At 40.3% G+C, this 26,662-nt stretch overlaps 1 protein-coding gene across 4 annotated transcripts in view; it reads right to left on the bottom strand.

The window, feature by feature from the left end:
* DGKG (diacylglycerol kinase gamma) overlaps window positions 1-26,662 on the bottom strand; it is a 165,596-nt gene that overhangs the window by 128,382 nt on the left and 10,552 nt on the right. For all 4 annotated transcript variants that reach the window (XM_082392943.1, XM_082392944.1, XM_082392945.1 and 1 more), the window contains exons 2-4: window positions 22,826-22,902; window positions 14,791-14,956; window positions 14,150-14,212 (exon numbers count right to left, since the gene is read on the bottom strand). In XM_082392943.1, the coding sequence (XP_082249069.1) occupies window positions 14,150-14,212; window positions 14,791-14,956; window positions 22,826-22,902 (306 nt within the window). The remainder of the gene's footprint in view (window positions 1-14,149; window positions 14,213-14,790; window positions 14,957-22,825; window positions 22,903-26,662) is intronic.

Raw genomic sequence — 26,662 nt, 5'->3', positions numbered from 1 at the left:
AGAAAGCCTCAGGGGTGAGCAAGTTAAGATGAAAACACAATAGGATGAGATAACAAGGATAGTGAGGTAGGGGAAAACTGCCATGAAATTACATATGCAACAGAAGTATTAAAATCATCACTGAGGGAAAAGTTAGGGAAAAACTTAACTTAATAATGTATAAGACAAAGGTGAAAAATTCTGTGTATAGGGTAGCCCATTATGCCCCAAGTTACTGTTATATCCTCAAATTATTCATCCATTAAAACACTATTAGAATGACTTCTATGCTGACTAAACTGGAATAAGAGGGACCAGATTTACCCTCCTAGTGATGCAACTAAAAAAACTGGACAAAAGATATGAAACAATGGTCCATAGGACATTGCATATGGCCAACACCAAAGGGCAATCCCAAGAGATGGGAAACAAATGAGGTGATCCCTACAAATGCCACATCTTACTGACTGGAAAGAGTTTCTAGGCTGTGGCACAGGGAGGGGAAACCCAGGCAGATCCTGGAAGTCTCTCTGAGTTGCAGAGATGGAGCTGGGAATCTGGGGAGCGAAGGTGACTGGAGTTCACAGAGCAGAGCACTGAAGAGGAGGGAGCTGCACAGAGGGAACTCCAGCTGGCTCTGCAGAAGGTCACTTTGAGTAATCAGCAGAGAGTTCCCTCAATTATTCATCTGAGTAGTGATTAGCACAGATGTGTGAGGAAACTACCTGAGGCTGGGGAAGGAATCAGGATGAGAGGGAACAATCCCTGGAAGGCATAGAGAACTAGGCATAGTGTCTATTCCCAGCAATCAGAGTAGAAAACTCCCATAATTCATGAATCATTGAGTAGAGTACTTAGAGAGTTTTGCCTTGCTAACTGGGCAAAATTAGCCCTACAAAAAATGCCTCCCTGGTCCTACCTAACAAAAGCTTGACCCAAAAAGGTCAACCTACCACCAAACCAGCTTTACAACAAATGCTAAAGGAACTTCTCTAGGCAGGAAACAGAAGAGAAGGAAAAGACCTACAATAACAAACCCAAAACAATTAAGAAAATGGTAATAGGAACATACATATTGATAATCACCTTAAATGTAAATGGATTAAATGCTCCAACCAAAAGACATAGACTGGCTGAAGGGATACAAAAGCAAGACCCATATATATGCTATCTGCAAGAGACCCACTTCAGACCTAGGGACACATACAGACTGAAAGTGAGGGGATGGAAAAAGATATTCCATGCAAATGGAAATCAAAAGAAAGCTGGAGTAGCAATTCTCATATCAGACAAAATAGACTTTAAAATAAAGACTATTACAAGAGACAAAGAAGGACACTACATAACAATCAAGGGATCAATCCAAGAAGAAGATATAACAATTGTAAATATTTATGAACCCAACATAGGAGCACCTCAATATATAAGGCAAATGCTAACAGCCATAAAAGGGGAAATCGACAGTAACACAATCATTGTAGGGGACTTAAACACCCCACTTTCACCAATGGACAGATCAACCAAGATGAAAATAAATAAGGAAACACAGCTTTAAATGATACATTAAACAAGATGGACTTAATTGATATTTATAGGACATTCCATCCAAAAACAACAGAATACACGTTCTTCTCAAGTGCTCATGGAACATTCTCCAGGATAGATCATATCTTGGGTCACAAATCAAGCCTTGGTAAATTTAAGAAAACTGAAATCGTATCAAGTACCTTTCCCAACCACAACACTATGAGACTAGATATCAATTACAGGAAAAAAACTGTAAAAAATACAAACACATGGAGGTTAAACAATATGCTACTAAGTAACCAAGAGATCACTGAAGAAATCAAAGAGGAAATAAAAAAATACCTAGAAACAAATGACAATGAAAACACGATGGCCCAAAACGTATGGGATGCAGCAAAAGCAGTTCTAAGAGGGAAGTTTATAGCAATACAAGCCTACCTCAAGAAACAAGAAAAATATCAAGTAAACAACCTAATCTTACACCTAGAGCAATTAGAGAAAGAAAAACAAAAAACCCCCAAAGTTAGCAGAAGGAAAGAAATCATAAAGATCAGATCAGAAATAAATGAAAAAGAAATGAAGGAAACAATAGCAAAGATCAATAAAACTAAAAGGTGGTTCTTTGAGAAGATAAACAAAATTGATAAACCATTAGCCAGACTTACCAAGAAAAAAAGGGAGAAGACTCAAATCAACAGAATTAGAAATGAAAAAGGAGAAGTAACAACTGACACTGCAGAAATACAAAGGATCATGAGAGATTACTATAAGCAACTATATGCCAATAAAATGGACAACCTAGAAGAAATGGACAAATTCTTAGAAAAGCAGAACTTTCAGAGACTGAACCAGGAAGAAATAGAAAATATAAACAGACCAATGACAAGCACTGAAATTGAAACTGTGATTAAAAATCTTCCAACAAACAAAAGCCCAGGACCAGATGGCTTCACAGGCAAATTCTATCAAACATTTAGAGAAGAGCTAACACCTTCTCAAACTCTTCCAAATTATAGCAGAGGGAGGAACACTCCCAAACTCATTCTATGAGGCCACCATCACCCTGATACCAAAACCAAACAAAGATATCACCAAAAAAGAAAACTACAGGCCAATATCACTGATGAACATAGATGCAAAAATCCTCAACAAAATACTAGCAAACAGAATCCAACAGCACATTAAAAGGATCACACACCATGATCAAGTGGGGTTTATCCCAGGAATGCAAGGATTCTTCAATATATGCAAATCACTCAATGTGATACACCATATTAACAAATTAAAGAATAAAAACCATATGATCATCTCAATAGATGCAGAAAAATCTTTCGACAAAATTCAACACCCATTTATGATAAAAACTCTCCAGAAAGCAGGCATAGAGGTAACTTACCTCAACGTAATAAAGGCCATATATGACAAACCCACAGCCAACATTGTTCTCAATGGTGAAAAACTGAAACCATTTCCACTAAGATCAGGAACAAGACAAGGTTGCCCACTCTCACCACTATTATGCAACATAGTTTTGGAAGTTTTAGCCACGGCATTCAGAGAAGAAAAAGAAATAAAAGGAATCCAAATCAGAAAAGAAGAAGTAAAGCTGTCACTGTTTGTAGATGACATGATACTATACATAGAGAATCCTAAAGATGCCACCAGAAAACTACTAGAGCTAATCAGTGAATTTGGTAAAGTAGCAGGATACAAAATTAATGCACTGAAATCTCTTGCATTCCTATACACGAATGATGAAAAATCTGAAAGAGAAATTAAGGAAACACTTCCATTTACCACTGCAATGAAAAGAATAAAATACCTAGGAATAAACCTACCTTACCTAAGGAGACAAAAGACCTGTATGCAGAAAACTATAAGACACTGATGAAAGAAATTAAAGATGATACAAACAGATGGAGAGATAGACCATGTTCTTGGATTGGAAGAATCAACATTGTGAAAATGACTATACTACCCAAAGCAATCTACAGATTCAATGTAATCCCTATTAAACTACCAATGGCATTTTTCACAGAACTAGAACAAAAAATTTCACAATTTGTATGGAAACACAAAAGACCCCGAATAGCCAAAGCAATCTTGAGAAAGAAAAATGGAGCTGGAGGAATCAGGCTCCCTGACTTCAGACTATACTACAAAGCTACAGTAATCAAGACAGTATGGTACTGGCACAAAAACAGATCAACAAAAACAGATCAAATATAGATCAATGGAACAGGATAGAAAGCCCAGAGATCAACCCATGCACATATGGTCACCTTATCTTTGACAAAGGAGGCAAGAATATACAATGGAGAAAAGACAGCCTCTTCAATAAGTGGTGATGGGAAAACTGGACAACTATATGTAAAAGAATGAAATCAGAACACTTCCTAACACCATACACAAAAATAAACTCAAAATGGATTAAATACCTAAATATAAGGCCAGACACTATAAAACTCTTAGAGGAAAACAGAGGCAGAACACTCTAAGACATAAATCACAGCAAGATACTTTTTGACCCACCTCCTAGAGAAATGGAAATAAAAACAAAAATAAAGAAATGGGACGTAATGAAACTTAAAAGTTTTTGCACAGCAAAGGAAACCATAAACAAGATGAAAAGACAACCCTCAGAATGGGAGAAAATATTTGTAAATGAAGCAACTGACAAAGGATTAATCTCCAAAATATACAAGCAGCTCATGCCACTCAATATCAAAAAAACAAACAACCCAATCCAAAAATGGGCAGAAGATCTAAATAGACATTTCTCCAGAGAAGGTATACAGATTGCCAACAAACACATGAAAGGATGCTCAACATCACTAATCATTAGAGAAATGCAAATCAAAACTACAATGAGGTATCACCTCATACTGGTCAGAATAGCCATCGTCAAAAAATCTACAAAAAATAAATGCTGGGGAGGGTGTGGAGAAAAGGGAACCCTCTTGCACTGTTGGTGGGAATGTAAATTGATACAGCCACTATGGAGAACAGTATGGAGGTTCCTTAAAAAACTAAAAATAGAACTACCATATGACCCAACGATCCCACTACTGGGCATATACCCTGAGAAAACCATAATTCAAAAAGAGTCATGTACCACAATGTTCATTGCAGCACTATTTACAATAGGCAGGACATGGAAGCAGCCTAAGTGTCCACTGACAGATGAATGGATAAAGAAGATGCAGCACATATATACAATGGAATATTACTCTGCCATAAAAAGAAGTGAAATTGAGTTATTTGTAGTGAGGTGGATGGACCTAGAGTCTGTCATACAGAGTGAAGTAAGTCAGAAAGAGAAAAACAAATACCGTATGTTAACACATATATATGGAATCTAAAAAAAAAAAAAGGTCATGAAGAACCTAGGGGCAAGACGGGAATAAAGATGCAGACCTACTAGAGAATGGACTTGAGGACACGGGGAGGGGGAAGGGTAAGCTGGGACAAAGTGAGAGAGTGGCATGGACATATATACACTACCAAACGGAAAATAGATAGCTAGTGGGAAGCAGCCGCATAGCACAGGGAGATCAGCTCGGTGCTTTGTGACCACCTAGATGGGTGGGATAGGGAAGGTGGGAGGGACGGAGACGCAAGAGGGAAGCGATATGGGGACATATGTATATGTATAACTGATTCACTTTGTTATACAGCAGAAACTAACACACCATTGTAAAGCAATTATACTCCAGTAAAGATATTAAAAAATTAAAAAATAAAAAAGTAAAAAAAATTAAAATGACCCACGTTTGAAGTTAAAAAAAAAAAAAAGGTTCTGAAGAACCTAGGGGCAGAACAGGAATAAAGACGAAGAAGTAGAGAATGGACTTGAGGACACGGGATGGGGGAAGGGTAAGCTGGGATGAAGTGAGAGACTCGCATGGACATATATACACTACCAAATGTAAAATAGATAGCTAGTGGGAGGCAGCGCATAGCAGAGGGAGATCAGCTCGGTGCTTTGTGAACACCTAGAGGGGTGGGACAGGGCGGGTGGGAGGGAGATGCAATAGGGAGGGGATATGGGAATATATGTATACGTACAGCTGATTCACTCTATTATACAGCAGCAACAAACACAACAATGTAAAGCAATTATACTCCAATAAACGTGTTAAAAAAAAAAAAGGTCAAACTATTCCAAGTAAACCTAAGTGTATCCCAAAACAAAGGTCAAGAATATTTATAGGAATGCAAAAATATCTAGTACAAACAATGTAAAATTTTCAAAGTTTGGCATTCAATAAAATATTGCTACGTATGCAAAAAAGAAGAAAATGTGAACAACAGTAAGGAGAAAAATCAACTGAAATGGATCCAGAAATGATAGAGATGATATAATGGACAAAACGTTTAAAATAGTTATTATAACTCTATTCCATATATCTAAGTAGCTGGAAGAAAGATTGAACATGTTAAGTAGAGACATGAAAGATATTTAAAAATGCCCACATCAATTGTCAAGATATGATATACTAAATGAAAACTACAAATATACTGAGTGGGATTAATAGCAGATTAGATATTGCAGAAGAAAAGATTAGTGAATTTGAAGCATCGCTACAGAAACTATCCAAAAGACTACAAAAAAGAAAAAAAAAGAGTATCATACCGGTGAGCTGTTGGACAACTTCAAGTAGTCAAATAAACATGTAATTGGAATATCTGAAGAAGAGGAGAGTCAGGAACAGAAAAAAAATTAAAGAAATAATGGCTGACATTTTCTCAAATTTGTTGATATTTGATAAAAACTATGGAACCTCAGCTACAAGATGCTCAATGAACCCCAAACATAAGAAATATATATAAAACTATACCAAGGAACACCAAAATCAAATTGATTAAAATCAGTGATAAAAATCATAAAAGAGGCCAGAGAAAAAAAGACACCTGATATAGAGAGAAACACAGATAAGAATGACTATAGCTTTCTTACTGGAAACAAAGTATGCTAGTAGCCAGTGGAACAACATCTTTAAAGAACTAAAAGAAAAAAAAAACCTGTCAAATTAGAATTCTTTACTCAGTGAAATATCTTTAGAATTAAAAGGCTAAATAAAGAATTTTTCAAATGTACAAACCATATAGAGTTGTGTTACAAGAAATGGTAAAGGAAATCCTTTCACTAGAATTACACTACATGGAAACCTGGATTTATACACAAGAATGATGAGCACTGATAAATATAAATAGATAAATATAAAGAATATTTTTCTTATTAATTAAATCTTTTAAAAAGATAGTTAACTATGACAATAATAACATGCTGTGTGGTTTATAGCATGCAGAATTAAAATGTAGAAGTTAAAAGCACAAAGACCTGGATAAGAGAAATGGAGGTATGTTGTTGTAAATTTCTTATAGTATATGTAAAGTGAAATTCTGCTACTTGAAGGTAGACTGTGATAGTTAAAACAACTAAGATAAGAAAGGAGATAAAGTGAAATCATAAAAAAATTCAATTAACTTAAAAGAAGGCAGAAAAAGAGCAAAAGGGAAAAAAAGAACAGAAAAAAGAAAACAAATAGCAAGATGGTGGTTTTAAACCTAACTATATCAATTATCACAGTAAATGTAAATGTTCTAAAACTCTAACTAAAAGGCAGATATTGTCAGATTGGGTTAAAAAATAAAACCCAACAACACGCTTCCTATAAGAAAGTCAATTTAAATATAAAGACACAAATACATTAAAAGTAAAACAATGAAAAAAGATATACCATGGCAACACTGGTTAACCAGAGTGGCTATATTAGTTATGAATATAATTATAATAAAGTAAATTTCAAAGCAAAGAATATTACTAGGGATAAACAGAGTCATTTCATAATGGTAAAGAGGTCAAGTCACTAAGACAACATAATACTCCTACTAAACATTTCTACCTCTAGGTCTTTACCCAAAAGGAATGAAAGCTCTCCGTACAAAGATTTGTATACGAATATTCATATTTTATTTTTAATAGCCAAAAACTGGAAACAACCCAAATGTCCATCAGTACATGAATGGATAAACAAATTGTGGACTATCTACCTGTATACTGAAATACTAATCAGCAATAAAAATATGTTAATTACTGATATATACAACAACATGCATGAATTTTTAAATTATTATGCTGAGTGAAAGAAGTGGAAAAGAGTACATACTGTATCAATCTATTCATATAAAATCTAGAAAATGCAATCTGGCCTATAGTGACAACAAGCAGATCAGTGGCTGTATGGAGATGGAGATGGGTGGGTAGGGAGGGTGGGAGAAAGGGATGATAAAGGAAACTTTTGAGGCTGATGAATATCTTCATTATATTGATATGGTGCTGATTTTATCGGTGTATACAGACATAAAAACTTATTAATTGTACATTTTAAACATGTACAATTCATTTTATGCCAATTGTACCTCAACAAAGCTGTTTTAAAACAAAATTGTCAAAAAAACCAAAAACCAAAAAACAAAATTGTCGTTATGTGCAGATAACATAATACTCTACATAGAGTACTCTAAAGACTTCATGCAAAAACTGTTAGAACTAATAAATGAATTCAGCAGGGTAGCAGGATACAAAATTAATATACAGAAATCTGTTGCGTTTCTTTATACTAGCAATGAAATATCAGAAAAAATTTTAAAATCCTGTCTAAAATTGCATCAAAAAAACCCAAAAAACAAAAAACCTAGGAATAAACCTAACCAAGGAGGTGAGAACTATAAAACATTGATAAAGGAAGTTGAAAATGATTCAAAGAAATGGAATGATACCCTATGCTCTTGGATTGGAAGAATTAATATTGTTAAAATGGTCATACTACCCAAAGCAATCTATAGATTTAATGTGATCCTTATCCAACTACCCATGACATTTTTCACAGAACTAGAACAAATAATCCTAAAATTTATACGGAACCACAAAAGATCCAGAATTGCCAAAGCAATCCTGAGGAAAAAGAGCAGAGCTGGAGGCATAACCCTCCTGGATTTCAGATAATACTACAAAGCTACAGTAATCAAAACAGCATGGTATTTGCACAAAAACAGATATATAGATCAATGGAACAGAATAGAGAGCCCAGAAATAAACCCATACACTTGAGGTTAATCAATCTTTGACAAAGGAGAATATATAGTGGAGATAAGACAGTCTCTTCAGCAAGTGGTGTTGGGAAAGCTGGACAGCCACATGTAAACCAATAAAATTAGAAACACACCCTCACACCATACACAAAAGTAAACTCAAAATGGTTTAAAGACCTAAATATAAATATGACACCATAAAACTCCTAGAAGAGAACATAGGCAAAACATTATCTGACATAAATCATAGCAATATTTTCTTAGATCATTTTTCCGAGGCAAAAGAGGTAAAAGTGAAAATAAACAGATGGTACCTAATCAAACTTAAAAGCTTTTGCACAGCAAAGGAAACCATCAACAAAATGAAAAGATGACCTACAGAATGGGAGAAAATATTTGCAGATGATGCAACTGACAAGGGGTTAATATCCAAAATATACAAACAGCTCATAAAACTTAACGTAAAAAACCCAATCAAAAAATGGACAGAAGACTTAAATAGACATTTCTCCAAAGAAGACATATAGATGGCCAACAGGCACACGAAAAGAAGCTCAACATCACTAATTATTAGAGAAATGCAAATCAAAATCACAATGAGGTATCACCTCACACCAGTCAGAATAGCCATCATTAAAAAGTCTACAAATAGTAAATGCTAGAGAGTGTGTGGAGAAAAGGGAACCCTCCTACACTGTTGGTGGGAATGTAAGTTGGTGCAGCCACTATGGAAAACAGTATGGAGGTTCCTTAAAAAACTAAAACTAGAGCTACCATATGATACAGCAATCCCACTTCTGGGCAAAGAAGAAAACTCTAATTTGAAAAGATACATGCACCTCAATGTTCATAGCAACACTATTTACAATAGCCAAGACGTGGAAGCAACCTATGTGTCCATCGACAGATGAATGGATAGAAGATGTGTTGTATATATATACAATGCACTATTATTCAGCCATTAAAAAGAATGAAATAATACTATTTGCAGCAACGTGGGTGGACCTAGAGAGTATCATACTAAGTGAAGTAAGTCAACAGAGAAAGACAAATATTACATGATATCACTCATTTGTGGAATCTAAAAAATAATACAAATGAATTTATTTATAAAACAGAAACAGACTCACAGACATAGAAAACAAACTGATGGTTACCAAAGGGGAAAGGGAGTGGGGGGAGGAATAAATTAGGAGTATGGGATTAACAGATACATACTACCATATATAAAATAGATAAGCAACAACGATTTACTGTATAGCACAGGAAACTATATCCAGTATCTTGTAATAACCTATAATGGAAAATAATCTGAAAAAATATATACCTGAATCACTTTGCTGTACACCTGAAACTAACACAATATAATATATATATTTTTAAATATTTATTTATTTATTTATTTGGTTGCACGGGTCTTAGTTGTGGCATGCGAACTCTTAGTGGCGGCATTCATGTGGGATCTACATCCCTGACCAGGGATCGAACCCGGGCCCCCTGAATTGGGAGCGCGGAGTCTTAACCACTGCACCACCAGGGAAGTCCCTAACACAAAATTATAAATCAACTATACTTCAATTAAAAAAACATTATGACAGCCTTTTCCAAAGATCCTTTGGTTACCAGAGCTTTGACTGGATCTTGAGCCATTGTTCTAGTCCTCATTGAGGTCTATTGTTCAGTCCAGCAGTCGAAATGCTGGGGCCCAGAGGGACTGAGTGGCACACAGTCCCCCCCTGGTGTCCTACCTGCTCATGCTGCCTTACATGAAATACCCCTAACCCACACCCATCGAGCACATCCCTCAGGGACTACCCTTTTCCAGAGCACAGAGGTTTTGCCCAGGTGCCACATCACATACACTTCTAAATGAGGGTTCTTGGGCAGAGCTGACTTGTTCCACCTTCTCTCTTAGTCTCTGCATTACTTCTTGCCTTTCAGTTGGGCTGTGTGGAAAGAGCACCAAGCTAGAGGCAGAAAACTGGGTTTGTGCTAAATGGTGTGTGATCTTGCACAAGAATGCTTATTCCCCACACCCAACCTCAGTTTTTTCATCTGTTAAAAGACAGACTTGCATTAAAATTGATGTTTACCAGAAGTTTTGAATGACATGAATAATGCTTGTGAATATAATGCTAAGTGAAAAACAAAGCTGGATCCAAAATTATATATATACAGTCTGATTCCAGTTCTGTAAAAAATTTATGGAAAAAACCCTACAAGGATACATATGTATAGGTGTGTGTGTGTGTGTGTGATCACATTGGTAGATTTAGGTGATTTTGTTGTTTCTTTAGTTTTTCTGTATTCTTCAGAAAATTTTTTATTGATACAATGTGTTACTGTTAAAACTGGAAAAAAACAATAAAAAAAAAATGGAGGGACTTTCCTTGAGATTCCAATAGTCCAAGCTGCTGAACCATCTCAACAGCCTGAGGAACTAAATAAAAACCAGGGGAATGAAGTTCACATTGTTTATCCCACCTTTTCATGGGCATTCGGGGAAGGGTGATTTCAGCCCTTCCTGAGCTGACATCCTGACAATGACATGTTGCTCAAGGCTCTGAGCTGACCTCTGGACTCAGTGAAACTCCTGTCTGCTGTGCCTATGGACCCAATCATGCCCCCACCTGGCTGTGGGAATGAATAACTTAAAGCGGGTTGTTCTAGATCTGAGCTTGGAGCTTGATCTGATAGGCATAAACAGCCATATCAAATGAGAACAGAGTTTCTTCTTCTTGGGCAACAGGAAAAGGGTGGAATTTTCAACAGATGGCCTGATTTAAGGTGATTCCAGAACTTGGCTCTTCCTCGCTGGCAGAGGCCCTGCTCTGTGGCGTCCACCTGTCCCTACATTCTTGTTTTTGGTGAATAGGGGCATCTAATTAAGACATTCATGGAAGGTGGCCCAACAGGAGAAGGATTTGCTACTTAACATCACAAGTTACAAAAGAGGATGAAAAAATGCTGTACACCTCCCTGCGCCAGCAGTCAGATAACTGCCCTTTCATGACTGGACCACAAGAGACTGATATTCTGCATGCACGGGAAAACAGTGCATGATAAATCACTTCTCCAGGAGCAAGTCTCTGGAAGTTGTTCTGAGACCCCAAATGATACAGATATTGCAAATAAACATGGTGGTCAAATAAGCCAGCCAACGTCTATTATCATCATTCATTATCTTTTCTCAAATATCACATAATGACAGGATCCCCACTAAGTCCTTGTCTGGTACCTTGGAAACTTCAGCCACTGAAACAAACCCTGCCCAGACAATTTGGAACCTCAGGGAATGAAGTGTAACTTCTCTCAGGTTCCTCTTGAAGTTCCAGATACTTGGACTAAGAACATCTATGGGTAAAGAATCTGGGTAAAGAAAAAGATGCTTTTCTTTGATTTTTTTGCTGAGAGTTTAGAATAATCTCAAAGCTTCCAGTTTGAACCTTTTCTTTCTACCATGAGAATGATTTATGTCATAAAATGCCCTCTCTATTCCAAATAAGATTTAAGACTTATTTATGACTTTAATCCATTTGACCAAGGGGCCCAAGACCTAGCACGCCTGGGTGAGATGCTGGGCAGAGGGGTGGGTGAGCTTATACTTTGCACAGTCTTGCCCTGCTGCTGTCCCTGAAGGCCTCAGGAAGGCACCAATACTCTTAATCCTTGCTTTCTGGAGCTCTATGAGAAGTCTGGATTTTGCTGAGCTTATGGTCCAGAGGCAATTCTCCTTTCCCAACCATGTTCTTCTTTCCATTCAGAGTGAATTTTTGATCTCATCAGTCTTTCAGTTACACACTGAAAACTCTATAATCCTCTAGTTGCCCTTTTGGCAATGACTGGAAAAAAGATGAGAACTACATCTATCACCCACTCGAAGAAATTCTCTCATCCTAAGTCTCTGTTACAATTAGTTCTCATTCAGTTGTATTATCTCTTACCTATTCTGCCATGTGTGTATGTATGTATGTAATATATATTGAAAGATACAATAAAACTGCATCTTTATCCCCTGGGCACATCCCAAGAGCTGGAATTCACCAATGTGCATCAATCTTTTCCAAACAATAATGCAAGGAAATAAGGTCTGTCTCTCTGAGTCTTTGTATGTGAAGCTCCAAGAGCAACCTGGGAGGGAGACAGTCCCTGAGAGTCCTTCCATGAGAAGAGGATGCCCATCTGACACAATTGGAGACTGAGGGTGCAGACTGAAGGAGATCTTGGCAGACATGATGAGTTGAGAATAGGGTGTGCTTCTGGAGGGTGGCCTGAATAATAATTGCTAATATTTACTGAACATTTACTCTGTTCCAGGCACTATACTAAACATTTTACACACATAACTCACTTAACCTTTTTCACTTACTGTCATCTCATGTTACAGATGGGGAAACTGAGGCACAGAGACATTGTTCAAACATACCCAAGGTTTCAGAGCTAGGTGTTGTCAGAGCTGGGTGTCAAACCCAGGAAGTCTGTCTCTGAAGTCCGGATTCTTCACCAATATGCTTATTACCTGACCCAGCTTAGGTTGATAGTGTCCAGGAAATTTGTATTATATCTTAGAACAGAGGTCAAGGAGTATAATCTTTGTTCTTTCCAGTTTTACTAGGAGCTTCTGCACTTGGGACTGTGCCTGTCAATAGCCTGTCAACAGAGGAATGGCCTCCCATTGATAAATGTGCCGGGGAAGTTTCCACATCAGTCACGACCCAAGAGAGGGTGCATGGACAGCCAGGCATCACGACGGTGGCTCCACTGGGAATGCAGCCTTGATCATTCCACTAGGACCTAACCAAACTGGTGCCTTTACGTGGAGACAAACCTTAGTCCAGGCACCTCAAGAGAGACCACTGCTTCCTATCTTCGTGCAGGAAAGAGCAGCAGCTTGGAGGATGGACACTTCTGGGTTGAATCCCCAGCTCCTCAGCTCGCACAGTGGTATGTAATCTCCTAAAGCCTCAGCTCCTCAGTGTGTGACGTGGCATGACTACAAAGGCTAAGGTGAAACATGCAATAAAGCAGGTGCCTGGCAAATAGATCTTCAAAACAACATTAGCTGGCTTCCTCTTGCTCCTCTCAACTTGTTCAAACAAGTGCATGTAAATATCGTGGGAAATCAACCAGAGCACACTCTTACCTTCTTTCCGTAACCCCCTTCAGCCATTCACTGGTAGCGTCATCTCCACCTCAGCCGTACGGCCATTTCTTCCCATATGCTCTCTGTCTCTCTCTCTTTCTCTGCCCCCCGCTCCCCCCACGGTACACTTTCTCCTTTTCCCCTCTTTGGCTAGGCAGACCCATCAGAAGTAAACATGTAATGAGCTGTCCGAAGTTCTGACCCGCCCTGTTTTGGGACAAATGAAGCAAGAACCTTCATCCAGCCTCAGAATCCCAACACATTTGAGTGTCAGGGGCCCCAGAGATGGAGGCAGACAAGATCTGCTCAAAGGCATACAATTACATGGAGACAAAACTGCTGGTTAGATTTTCCCCCTTCCCCAAGGATGAGGTACTGCCCACTCCTCCCCCAAAGACTTACCCATATCAGGGGCACAAGCCTCGTCTGCTTTGGCAGCATTATCTGCATTCTGTATGTTGGAATCTGGGGAATAAAAAGAAGATGTAGTGACCAGCCCATGCCCTCTAGGTTTTTAGAGAGGCAGGTAGGAGACTTTCCCACAAAGTCTGGATCACTTGGGTTATGCCCATGTCTCTGGTGTCAGCTGGGTTCATGCTCACTTATTGGGGTTGGTAGTGTCTCCCCCATTATAGCCCAAACTTCAGAAAGACAGTAACCACGACTTTCCCCTCCGGTGACTCTCCCAGGCTCGTCCCAGCCTGGGCACAAGAGCTGAATGTGCTCTCCAGGGACTGGCAGCTTTTGTGGGCGGCCCGCCCGCCCCTGCCATACATTAGGCTGTGCCTCCTCTTCTCCCCATCCTCTCCTCTGATCCTGAGTAGCAGGAATTATGCCCTCTTTATTTCTCTTAGTGAGAGATCCATCAGACAGGGCTTCCTGAAAGGGCAGGAGTCTTGGTCCCCTGGTCTCCGTGACCCACTCTTCCCCATAGGGAAGTTACCAGACACAGAGGACCGTCTAGGAGTGCAGCCTGAACCTGTGGCAAGTGGGTTAGAGCTGCAAAATCTCCCTTCCATCTTGGGGAATGCTGGTCCATGTACCTGGACCACTGGCTTCGCTGTTGCTGGCCCCCTCCTTTGGGTGGTCTGGGGTCTCCTGTCTGGGCTTCTGGCTGAAGGCCAGGAAGAGGTGTGTGCTCAGTGGCTGTGGAAGGTCCACCTCCAGGTACGCCCTCATGAACAGCTTGAAGACGTCGTAGCTAATAGGCTGAGAAGGGATAAAGAGGGAAAAGTCAGTGGAGAGAAGTGAAGAGGCAGAGGGCGGGAGAGAAGAAGAAAGAATGGGGGAGCTGGCAATGGCAAGGGAAGCAGAAGGGAGTGGAGTGATTGGTGGGGGCAGGAATGAAAAGGCCTGGGAGTTGATAGAGGGTGACAAGCATAGGGAGCGGGGGTAGGACGTGAGGAAGAGAAAACGCTGGTGGTTGTGTGTTGGGGCTTGGTGGGCCATGGAACCATGGGAGGCTTTCGTAACAAGACATGTCTAAGTTTAGGAAGAAAAGGGGGTGCTGAAGACTGAGCACTGGGAGTGAGGGCTCTGCCTGAGTCGGGGACCACATGAGGGTCTTGTCTCTAATGAGCAGGACTAGGTCAGTGCCCTGGAATCCTAGGTAAGATGAAGAAGAATGGTAGGGAGAGGGAGGTGGGGAGGACAAGACAGGGGTATGGGATTAAGAGATACAAACTACTATGTATAAAATAAAAAGCAACAAGGATATATTGTACGGCACAGGGGAATATAGCCATCACTCTGTAATAACTTTAAATGGAGTGTAATCTATAAAAATATTGAATCACTATGCTGTATACCTCAAACCAATATAATATCATAAATCAACTGTATCGCAATAAAAAAAAAGATGAAGAAGGATGTAGTTGAAAACACAATGGAAAGAAATCGCTCTTCTGCGGTATGTCAATTTTCTGCTTATGCCGTGAGGGATGTGATTCCTGAGGATTCAGGTCTCAGAAAATAAAAAAGAACAGGCTCCATCTTTCATTACTTTCATAACTGACCTTCTTTGGACAACCCTCAAGATAACAGGGCAGGGTGTGTGTCTGGCTCGACTGCTCTCAAACCATGTCCTTGTGAAGGTTTCAGGCACTAGGAGAGAAGAGCAGGAAGCCAAGGACAGAAGGTAAAAACCAAGAAACAAAGCCAAAACCTCTCCCTGCTGTATGTCGTCCAGTGCTGCCTGGCTTCTGGTCCCAGGTTGGGAGAACTGTGCCAGAAAGGGCTGCTGCACTCAGCAAACACTCGGCAACAACAGTGAGCAGTGAGTCATCACTGGCTTGTGCTTTGATGGCATCAGATTCTTCATCAAATCAGCAGATGCTCCTGGAAATCATCTGAGGAAGCACTCCTCCAAGATCTGCTGTGCAGGCTTTTGTGAATAATAGCGATAAAATCCCTTTTTGGGAGCCTACTTGGCTCTCTCTGAAAATGTTGGTAGCATTTAACCCCTTGTCTCTTCTGGAAGATCTGGGAGCCTTCCCAGAACCAGAGTTGGCTGGCACGTGCACGATCAGGTTTTGGATACAAAGTCCTGGTCCTTAAAACAAGCAATGCCCTCTGGACCCCACCAGGAGAGAGCTTGCAAGGCAGTTTCTCCTTAGCCCCAGGCTGGGCTATTTAAACATCTCTTTAGCAGAGTGAAGGAAGCCTGATTCAGTTGGACAGAAGATAATGAAGGCTCATTACCAGATGAAGGCATCTCTAAGCAAATGGTGGACTCACATTTCCTGTGACAGCCACCAATCTCTATCTCTCTGCCTTTCCTGCCCCAGAATCTGTGTCTCTCTCTTGTACTCTTTCTGTCCCTCTCTGTCTCCACTGCCTCAACACCTCAGAATGTCCCTTCCACACACATCCTCTTTTTCCCAGTACACATCAGCAAAATCTTTTCCTCCCACTTTCCCAGTGGAACCCACCATGACCTGCAATTCCACCCTCCCTGCCTCTGATGGCATTTCCCAGCACCTGCTTGTCTACCTGCAGGCACGTTCAGGTCACTCTTCCAAAGAAACTGCTGGCTGCTCGAGCTACTAGCCTGTGCTTCTTCCCTTCCCCTTCACACTTCTCACCTCCTTAATCCATTCAATTTGGATTCTAGCACATCACCTCTGAATCTGCTCTCTTGAAGGTCACAAATTCAATGGTCTTTTTTTTAGATCTTCTCATCTTTATTATTAATTTATTTTAAAAGGCTCTTTTTGCATCGTCCTTTCCTTTGCACTATTTTGATCGACAAGTACTGTTTTACAATATAGTTTTGAGTTCCAAAATGTTCTGTTAATTTTTTTTCTGGTTGGCCTCAAATTGAAAACTATCAGCATATTTCTGGAAAACAGCGTATACTAAATGATTTAACAAAAAAGGAAATTCAGTTAAACAAAGTCTTACATAATGCTCTTAAAAAACCAAAGCTGAAAGATCTTCAAACAAGGTCAGCGTGAGATTCAGGAGACCTCGTGGCTGGTCTGAGGTCCACCACATTTTCCTTTTTTGAACCTCAGGTTTTTCTTTAGCAAACTGTGAATGCTGGACCAGAAGATCTCAAGTTCTAAACTTCCATTGGATTCTTCCTTAAACCAGTTCCTCTTCCTGACCCTACAGTTTCTGTTCATGTCAATGGCAGCATTATCCTCCAAATATTCCAGGCTCAGCTTGAACTCCCAGTTGTCTGAGATCAATTCTTGTCCCTTCCTTCTTTCCACTGTTCTTTCGCAACATCTGTCATATCCAGGTCTTTTCTGTATCCATTGCCCGTCGGCCCCACCCTGACAAGGCGGCTGTTGAAGTCCCCCATGCTCCTGGTTTTCGACTCCTGTTTCATGTGTCCAACCTGTACAACTGCAACGCCCCTCAAAGGCTTCCAGGCCTCCACCTCCATCTGTTAGTCCTCTCATCTTTTCCATCCTTGCCAAGGTGATCTTCCCAAAGCGCAACTCTGATCAGACTGCTTCCCAACTCAAAAACTTTCCATGGCTTCTAATTGCTCATGGGAGAGTTGAGACCGCTTGTCTCCAAACTTTTAAAATCACACGCCCTTCTGTAAGATTTTCAAGCATACATTGCCATTTATCTTTACTTATACATTATATATATGTACTACCGTGCTCCGCTACTACACATTATAAAAGACACACAAAGAAATTAGAAAATGGAAATTAGATGAGATAAAAATCAATGTAAATAGAAGGTCTAATATGCAGGGTTCCTACAGTCCAGTGGATCATCCTGTGCACTCCCTGAGTCCTTTGGGATTCACAGCCCTACCATAATCCCACTCCAACCTAGATCTGTAGCTACTTCAAGTTCGGAGACCATTCTGGTCTTTTCTCCTACTATTCTCTGTGTGTACCTTCACATTCTGCCCACACTGATCTCTGTGTTCTTTCCTGGCCAAGCTTCCACGTACTTACATGAATTGCTTCCTTCTCTACCTGTTAAAATTCCAGCTATCCTTTATGGCCCAACTCAGATGCCACCTCTTCCAGGAAGCCTGGTATGATCTCTTGTGCCTGAATTGCTATACATTTCCACCTTGGTTCCTGACTTGGGACACTCATATCTGCTGCCCTCGCAATATCCAGTTGTTCATGACATACACACCTTAGTTCCTCGACTAGATCTAGAGCTCCTGGAAGGTAGGGAAATGTCTTATTTCATCTTTGTATCCTCCACACCACCTATCACGGTATTTCCTGATAGGTATTCTAATGGACGTTGGGTTTCCAGTTGGTACACTTGGCTGTCATCAATCATTGTGGGGTCTGTTCAGTCAACATATATGTACTGAGTCTCCCAGGTACAAGACACAGTGCTGGGCACCACTGGAGAACACACCAGTGAATTAGGCATGAGCCCATACCTTTAAGAGACTCAGTGGGAAAGGTATTGAAATAATTCTAATACAGGGTCAACAGTGGTGAGTGTCACAGCAGAAGAACTGACAAACTATTATGAGAACTTAGAAAACAATGATGATTGAACACATGTCTAACCATTTATGGCCCTATCCTGGGGAACAAAATGGCATAAAATAAGCCCAGAAACACAGAGCATTCATGTCAGAAGAGCTCAGAGTAGACTAGATCTCCTTACATCACTGAGACTCTGGAATTTTACTGATTTGCCCCAGCCAGCTAGCAGCAAAGCAAAACCAGAAGCCCGATCATCTGACTCCTAGTCCAGTGTTCCTGCTCTAGTAGCTGATCTGGCCCAGGCCCTGGTGCTGACATCGTGTTCCCTGCCATTCCCTCTAAGCGCCCCAAGATCAGTAGGCAAGGAAATGTGCCTGAGGGCCACTCTCAAAGTGATATCTGGATTGCAAAGGAGTAAGTTCTTTATGAGCACAGGCCAGGCTCAGGGTAGCTGCTTGGTACATGTGTGATGGGTAGGGAGTGGCTCGTACTCTGCCCAAACCAGATAAACAACCACTATGTAGCACGCTGACAATTCTCAGAGCCCTGAGTAACATCTTAGACACTGCCATTGTTCAGACATTTTTTCTTTTTCCCCAGAAACTGCAACTTTCATGCGGAAACTAGCTAGGCAATTGTTAATTCTTCCACAGGTCAAAGAAGGAAGGAGAACTAGATGGAGAGTTTATTGAGCATTGTACATACGTGATCTTACTTAAGCCTCAAAACAACAGTGTGACGTGGTACTATTACTGCCATTTTGTGGATGAAAAAAATTTTGAGAACATAAATAACTTGCTCAAGTCATAAAGCAAGTGGCAGAGCTATGCTTTGTGCTAAGGTGTGTCTGAGTCTAAGATCATGGTGATACCAGGCCCCCTTACCTTTTTGGCTGCACTGTTTCCGTCTGCTTTCTGGCCATCTTCAGCTGTGCTCTGTTCTCCAGAGAATCACTCGGTGCCGGTGGGCAAGGGCACGCGTGTCATGGCCAGATGCAGCCCTGCCACTCTGTAAACTTTTATTCCCAGCCACCCTTTCCTAGCAACCTGCCCCTTCCCACAGCTAACTCATTTCTCGTTGAGACATTTTAGCAGCAGTAAGCCATCAAACTCAAGAGAATTTAAACCCTTGTTGTTTCTGAACCCCGTGCTGGGACATTATACCTACTTGAAGCCAGCCACATTGTGAGAGAGAAAGAAATCAGAGTGACGGAGCTCCCCAAGGACATGGCAATGGCAGGGTATAAAGAGCGGGGGCCAGCCTGATGGAGGCGGGAGCCTGCTTCTGAAAGCTCCTACGGCCTTCACACCCTCGGTAGCCCTGACCAAACTGTTCCCCTCCCACTCTCGTCAGCTGCAGGGCGGACAGGCTGAGGAGCAGCCCCCGCCAGTCTTTGTTCCTGTGTTTTGGGAGGTGGGGGTGGGGACTGGGGGGCTGCAAGTTCTTTGCTGGCTTTGGCATCATTTCCACATGGTTCCTCCTCAGGAATGTTCTTTGAAAGGGTGCGTTCTCAATCTGGCTCCTGTTCTGGCACCCTTCCTCCTGTTTCATTCTCAGGTGATCAGTGCATTTTATTCAAAGCACCTCTCAGGTGTACCTCGAGGGTGTGGGCTCTGTTGATTCACTTCCAGGGCCCAGAAGAGAAGGAGCTAACTCAAGGTTCGTTGAAAGGATGACAATATGAATAAATAAGCGGCCAGCCTGCTTCCAAGTTTGTCCTGCTTATCAGTTGCTTTTCTGCTATTAGCCCTCATAAAAGGACCCAGGCCCAGGGAAAAGGGAGTTGAGTTTAAAACATTTTGGGGAAAGGTAATAGAAGGGTAATAATAATGGGCACTAATTTTAAGTGTCCTTAAAGTGCTAGACATTTTGCAAAAAGCATCTTATTTAATTCACTCATCTGCAAACTTCAAGGTCTTTCTTCTTGGTTGTTTTATATATTCAGTTCACGGAAGAGGAAACTGAGGCTCAGAGAGGTGAAATATTCAAAGCCACATTGCTGGTTCTCAGCAAAGCTAGGGGTCTAACCTAAGAGCATAACCTCCAGGGTCATGGCTCTTAAACTTGGCCTTGTCAGTAGGAAGTAAGTTCTGGAGGGGAGGAACTATGCTTCCTCATCTTCATATCTTCTACGGCATTCAGCACAGTGCCTGGATGCTCAAGAAACATTAGATGAGCTGAATTTGAAAGTAGGGGAGGTCTTGCATGCATTTATTCATTCAACAAATGTTTGTTGAGTGCCTGCTATGAGCCAGATACTCTTCTGGGCACTGGGGACATAGCAGTGAACAAAACTATTCTAGTCAGGGAGATAGACAATTAAATAAGTAAGTTATACAGTGTGACAGATGGTGAGAAGCACTAAGGAGGAAAATAAGGCAGAGCAGGAAGATAGGAAGTGTCAGGAAAGAGGGTTTAACATTTCAGATAGAGAATGTGACATTCACTGAGAAGGTGATTTGAGCAAACACTTGCAGGAGGTGAAGGAATGAATGATATGGATATCTGGGGGAGGAACATTGCAGGAAGAGGCCAGAGCATGGCACAGGTGCTAAGGTTAGAGCAGCCTTGGCTTGTATGAAGGTATCAAGGAGGTTAATATGGCTGGGAAAAAATGGGAAGAAGAGTAGCAAGATATGAAGTCCGACAGTAGGGGAGATGCAGACTGTAATGGTCCAATAGTAGGGGAGATGCAGATTGTAATGGTCCAATAGTAGGGGAGATGCAGACTGTAATGGTCCAATAGTAGGGGAGATGCAGATTGTAATGACCTTGATTTTGACTCTGAGTACCAGGTGGGCAGACCATAAAAGATTGTGGAACACAGCAGTGACATGATCTGATTTCAGTTTTAACAGACTGCTCAGGATGTGCATAAAGAATAGACTTTCAAGGTCAAGAGCAAAAACAGGGAGCCTAATGAGGAGACTACTGCAATAACCTGGGCAAAATATGGTGGTGCCTCAGGTCACGGTGATAGCAGAGCAGGTAGTGAGATATGTCTGGATTTTGGATGTATTTTGAAGGTAGAAATGATGGAGGTTGCTGATGAATTAGATGTGGGATGTGAGAAAAAGAGAAAAGTCAATGATGACTCCATAGTTTTAGGCTGAATAACTTGATGACTGGACTTGTCATTTACTGAAATGGGAAAGACTGCTGGAAAAACAGGTTTTATAGAGGAAGATCAAGGAGCTCAGTTTAGCTTATGTTAAGTTTGAGATACATATTTGATTTTTAAGTGGAAATGTCAAATAAAGGGGTAAGAGGAAAATCAGAAGAGTATAGCGTCCTGAAAACCAAGTGAAGGAAGTGGAGGAAGATTTGACCAATCAGGTCCTATGCTGTTGAGTAAAATGACTTGAGTTTTAGCCACATGGAGGTCCTTGGCTATTCTGACTAGTGATTTTAGTGTAGGCGTGGGGGTTACACGCTGCTTGAAGAGCTTTCAGAAAAGTGGGAAGAGGAGAAATTGGAGGCAATGAGTATAGACACATCTTTTGCACAGCTTACTTGCTATAAAGGACAGGAGAGAAATGAGGTGGTAGCTGGAGGGAGAAGTGGAGCCAGAAAAATGTTTTTTAATGTAGGAGAAAGAGCAGTATGTTTATTTGTTGATGAGGAAGATCTAATACATAGAGAAAGCTGATGGGAAGGAGATGGAGTGAGAGTGAGAGAGAAATAAGTTGCTGAAGCAATGCCTGTCAATAGACCAAATAGGATGGGACTGAGTGCACAAGCGGAGGGGTTAGACTGAGATCAGAGCATGGAGAGCTTGTCCCTAATTACAGGAGAAAAGGTACAGCTAGGTGGGCACATAAGGTGAGGATTTTGGGGAAGATTGCTTCTGACTGTTTCTATTTTCTCAGTGATGTAGAAAACACAGTTGATAACTGGGAATTGAGGAAGAGAGGAGGAGTGAGAGATTTGAGGAGAGAAGAGAAGGTATGATGTGGCCTTCTAGGACAGTGAGAAGGCGAATGGACTTGAGGAACTTATGATTCCAGGTAGCACCAATGGCTCACTTGAAACTTGGGAGAAAATATGTTGAGAAGCATGTTCTTCAAAGTGAGCTAAACTTCTAAGAGAGGAACAAATTATGGGAAGGCTAGAACGTGGGGTTTTTAAAGGCTTGAAATGAAAATGTTCTTACCTCATGTGGGTCATATTGTTTGAGGCTCCCACCCTCATTAAATTCAGCCAAGACATCATTTATCTTCTTGGAAGAATCTGGAGAGACATAATCCATATGTGAAACACGGTGAACAGTGAATAGGAGCTGGGCCAAGTAAATTCTCCGTGTCTAATCCTGATTATGATGGAGTGAGCCCTCATTCCAGAACCACATGGAGGAATGTCACCCTTATCTGCCCTTCTGCCCTCTCATTTATTTATTTATTTTTTAGTATATTTTCTCTCTTGCTGTATGAACTATCTTTCTAAAACACAAATCTGATTAGATCATGTCTCTGCTCAAAACCCTTACACAGCTCTTAACTTTCCCAGGATAAAGCCTAAACCCTTAGCTTGGTATACAAGTACTTGGTGATCTGACCTAGCCTATTCCTTATCTCTTCCCTTAACCTTTCATTCACTCCATTTTTCAGCCACATCAAACCACATTTCTAGAAACTTCTTATTATGCTCTGTACTTTTTCATGGAGTCTCTTCTGTGTATTACAAACTTCACTCAATTCTCAGTACCCAGCTCAAATGTCAACTCCTTTGAAAAGCCTTCCTTTACTAGTCAGAGTTAATCACTCCCTCCCCTGGCTCCCACATGGCTTGTACATAACTCTGTAACAGCGCCTGTCATATGGTGTTATATTTATTAACTTGCCTTTCTTGCTCATCTCCTGCCTCAGTTCAACCTTGAGAGCTGTAAGTCTTTGTATACCATATCAAGGCCTGACATATAACCAGTGTTCAGAAAACCAATATATTAGATGATCGAATAAACATCTGAGCAGAAATTTTAAAACATTTAAAATTTTGTTAATTAAGTGGGATGGGTGGGCATCAAGCCTGGCAGGGTTCTGTCCTTGGTGCTGAAACAGAGACAGGATTCATAAAGCATGGTAGTTTAGAAAATTCTGCTTTCCATAGGAAATAATTTAGAAACTACTGGAGAAAATTGTGGGTTTTTTTTTTTTAAGTTTATAAGGGAATTGGGAGTCAAGAGAAGGGAGTCAATAATTGTCATTATAATATCCTGAGTAGTTACCAGTACTCTAGACATCAAAGAAAACCAGGATTTCTGCACTCTCTCTGTCTCACAGTATTGTGGATAATTAAGAGCTTCTCAAGCTCCATTATTGCCATAATTTAAACATCTGAACAAAGGGCAATGTCATTAAAAGCTGATATAGTGTTCCTTGGTGTTTGGGCTCTTTGTACAGAGGGCTATGCTTTCTTAGGCCTACGTAAAGTGGATGTGCTTGTGGGCTGGGCTGTTCTCCATGACTTTGCTGACTTGGATTCAATCAAGCGCAAGTTATAATCATTTCAGGATTGAGACATATTGAAATGCCACAGGAAAACGCTGCTGTTGCCTAAAAATGGACATTTCTTTCTGAAATTCAAAACAGATGTTGGAAAACTAATAGCTCAGTGAGATCCAGGCAGCAGATGCCATCAATTTGGGCTGCTTCCAGTCAATTCAGAAAACACTATGGAGAGTAAGATGTTGCTAGGTACTGTTGATGAACTAGTTGGGGACAGGATATGAATAACTGTGGTAATAATAGCTGCCCTTTATTAGAGACCTTTACTGCATATTCTCATATGCTCTCCCCTACCAGTCCATGCAAATTTGGTAATATTTTCTTCCGTTTACAGATGAGGAAACTGAAAGTCAGAAAAGTTAAATGACTTGCCTAAGAGTCAGGGTTTTGACCCAGGTCTAGTCTGGCTCAAAAGTCTGTATTACTATTCCTTAAGCACTATTCACTATTACTTCCCAAACATTTGCTAACACAAGGAAAGGTGTAATTAATGCTGTGGCAATGATATGGAGCTCTAGGAAGCACAGAGTGGAGAAGAAGTAAAATAACAGGGAAGAAGTAAAACTAGGATGAGAGTGGGGTTAAGGTGGGGACTGGGGATGCCCCATGAAGGAGGTAGCATTTGAGCTGGGGTGTAAAAATGAGTAAGGTTTTGAAAGGCAGACATGAAGTGGACAGGGCATTCTCAGAAGAGACAGGGTGAACAAAGATATGAAGATGGGCACCACGGGACCTTTAGGCAAGGTTAGAACCAGAGAGTAGTCTGGGGCCAGATTTGTGGGAGTACTGAATGCCGAGTTAAGGACATTGATTTCAAACTGTTGAAGACTTTTTGAGTAGTAGAGTAACATAACCAGGTCTATTTTTAAAAAGCCACTCAGGCAACAGAATGGAAGAGAGGTTAGAATTAGGTCAGATTTCAGTTAAGGTCACACAAATTATATTCAAATTATTCTATGAGTAGCTTAAATATTTAGGAAAAATCACTATATTTTAGAATCTATTTCAATGGGAGATTTTCAGCTCAGCCAGAATGGCCAAAGTTTTTAAAAAATGAAAAATTTGGAGCATGGGTCTTCCTGGTGTGGCTTCTGCAAAAGTAGTATAGAGCCAGCATTTTGACTGAGAACCAAGAAAGTGATTTCACTTGAATTTTGTTTTGTTCTGTTTCCCCCATCTTTCATTCCTGCTTTATTTTTCTCCATAGCTCTTACCACCATTTAATATACTATATATTTTACTTCCTTAGCTTTATTTTTTTTAAATTAATTAATTATTATTTTTAAACATCTTTATTGGAGTATAATTGCTTTACAATGGTGTGTTAGTTTCTGCTTTATAACAAAATGAATCAGTTATACATATATCCCCATGTCTCCTCCCTCTTGTGTCTCCCTCCCACCCTCCCTATCCCACCCCTCTAGGTGGTCACAAAGCACTGAGCTGATCTCCATGTGCTATGTGGCTGCTTCCCACTAGCTATCTATTTTACATTTGGTAGTGTATATATGTCCATGCCACTCTCTCACTTCATCTCAGCTTACCCTTCCCTCTCCCCGTGTCCTCAAGTCCATTATCTACATCTGCATCTTTATTCCTGTCCTGCCCCTAGGTTCTCCAGAACCATTTTTTTTTTTTTTTTAGATTCCATACATATGTGTTAGCATACGGTATTTGTTTTTCTCTTTCTGATTTACTCCCCTCTGTATGACAGACTCTAGGTCCATCCACCTCACTACAAATAACTCAGTTTCGTTTCTTTTTATGGCTAAGTAATATTCCATTGTATTTATGTGCCACATCTTCTTTATCCATTCATCTGTCGATGGACACTTAGGTTGCTTCCATGTCCTGGCTATTGTAAATAGAGGTACAATGAACATTTTGTTACATGACTCTTTTTGAATTATGGTTTTCTCAGGGTATATGCCCAGTAGTGGGATTGCTGGGTCGTATGGTAGTTCTGTTTTTAGTTTTTTAAGGAACCTCCATACTGTTCTCCATAGTGGCTGTATCAATTTACATTCCCCCCAACTGTGCAAGTGGCTTCCCTTTTCTCCACACCCTCTCTAGCATTTATTGTTTGTAGATTTTTTGATGATGGCCATTCTGACTGGTGTGAGGTGATACCTCATTGTAGTTTTGATTTGCGTTTCTCTAATGATTAGTGATGTTGAGCATCCTTTCATGTGTTTGTTGGCAATCTGTATATCTTCTTTGGAGAAATGTCTATTTAGGTCTTCTGCCCATTTTTGGATTGGGTTGTTTGTCACTTGAATTTTTGATGTTATTGTCACATTTTAGAGATTCCACAATTCATCTTAGCAGAAATCCTTTGGTTCTCAAGTGCTATTGAGCTAATCTTGCTTTATATTTAAATGTATGATATGTATATTTATATACACATAGGTGTATATATTTGTTTTACATATAAACACATACACTCATATATTCATCATATGTACATATTCAAGTAAACAGGTTTT

Source organism: Balaenoptera borealis (genome assembly GCF_965194805.1).
Source record: "Balaenoptera borealis genome assembly, chromosome: 5".
NCBI classification, from domain to species: Eukaryota; Metazoa; Chordata; class Mammalia; order Artiodactyla; family Balaenopteridae; genus Balaenoptera; species Balaenoptera borealis.
The sequence above is the reverse complement of the archived record's forward strand: the minus strand, read 5'-3'. Positions and strand labels throughout refer to the sequence as shown.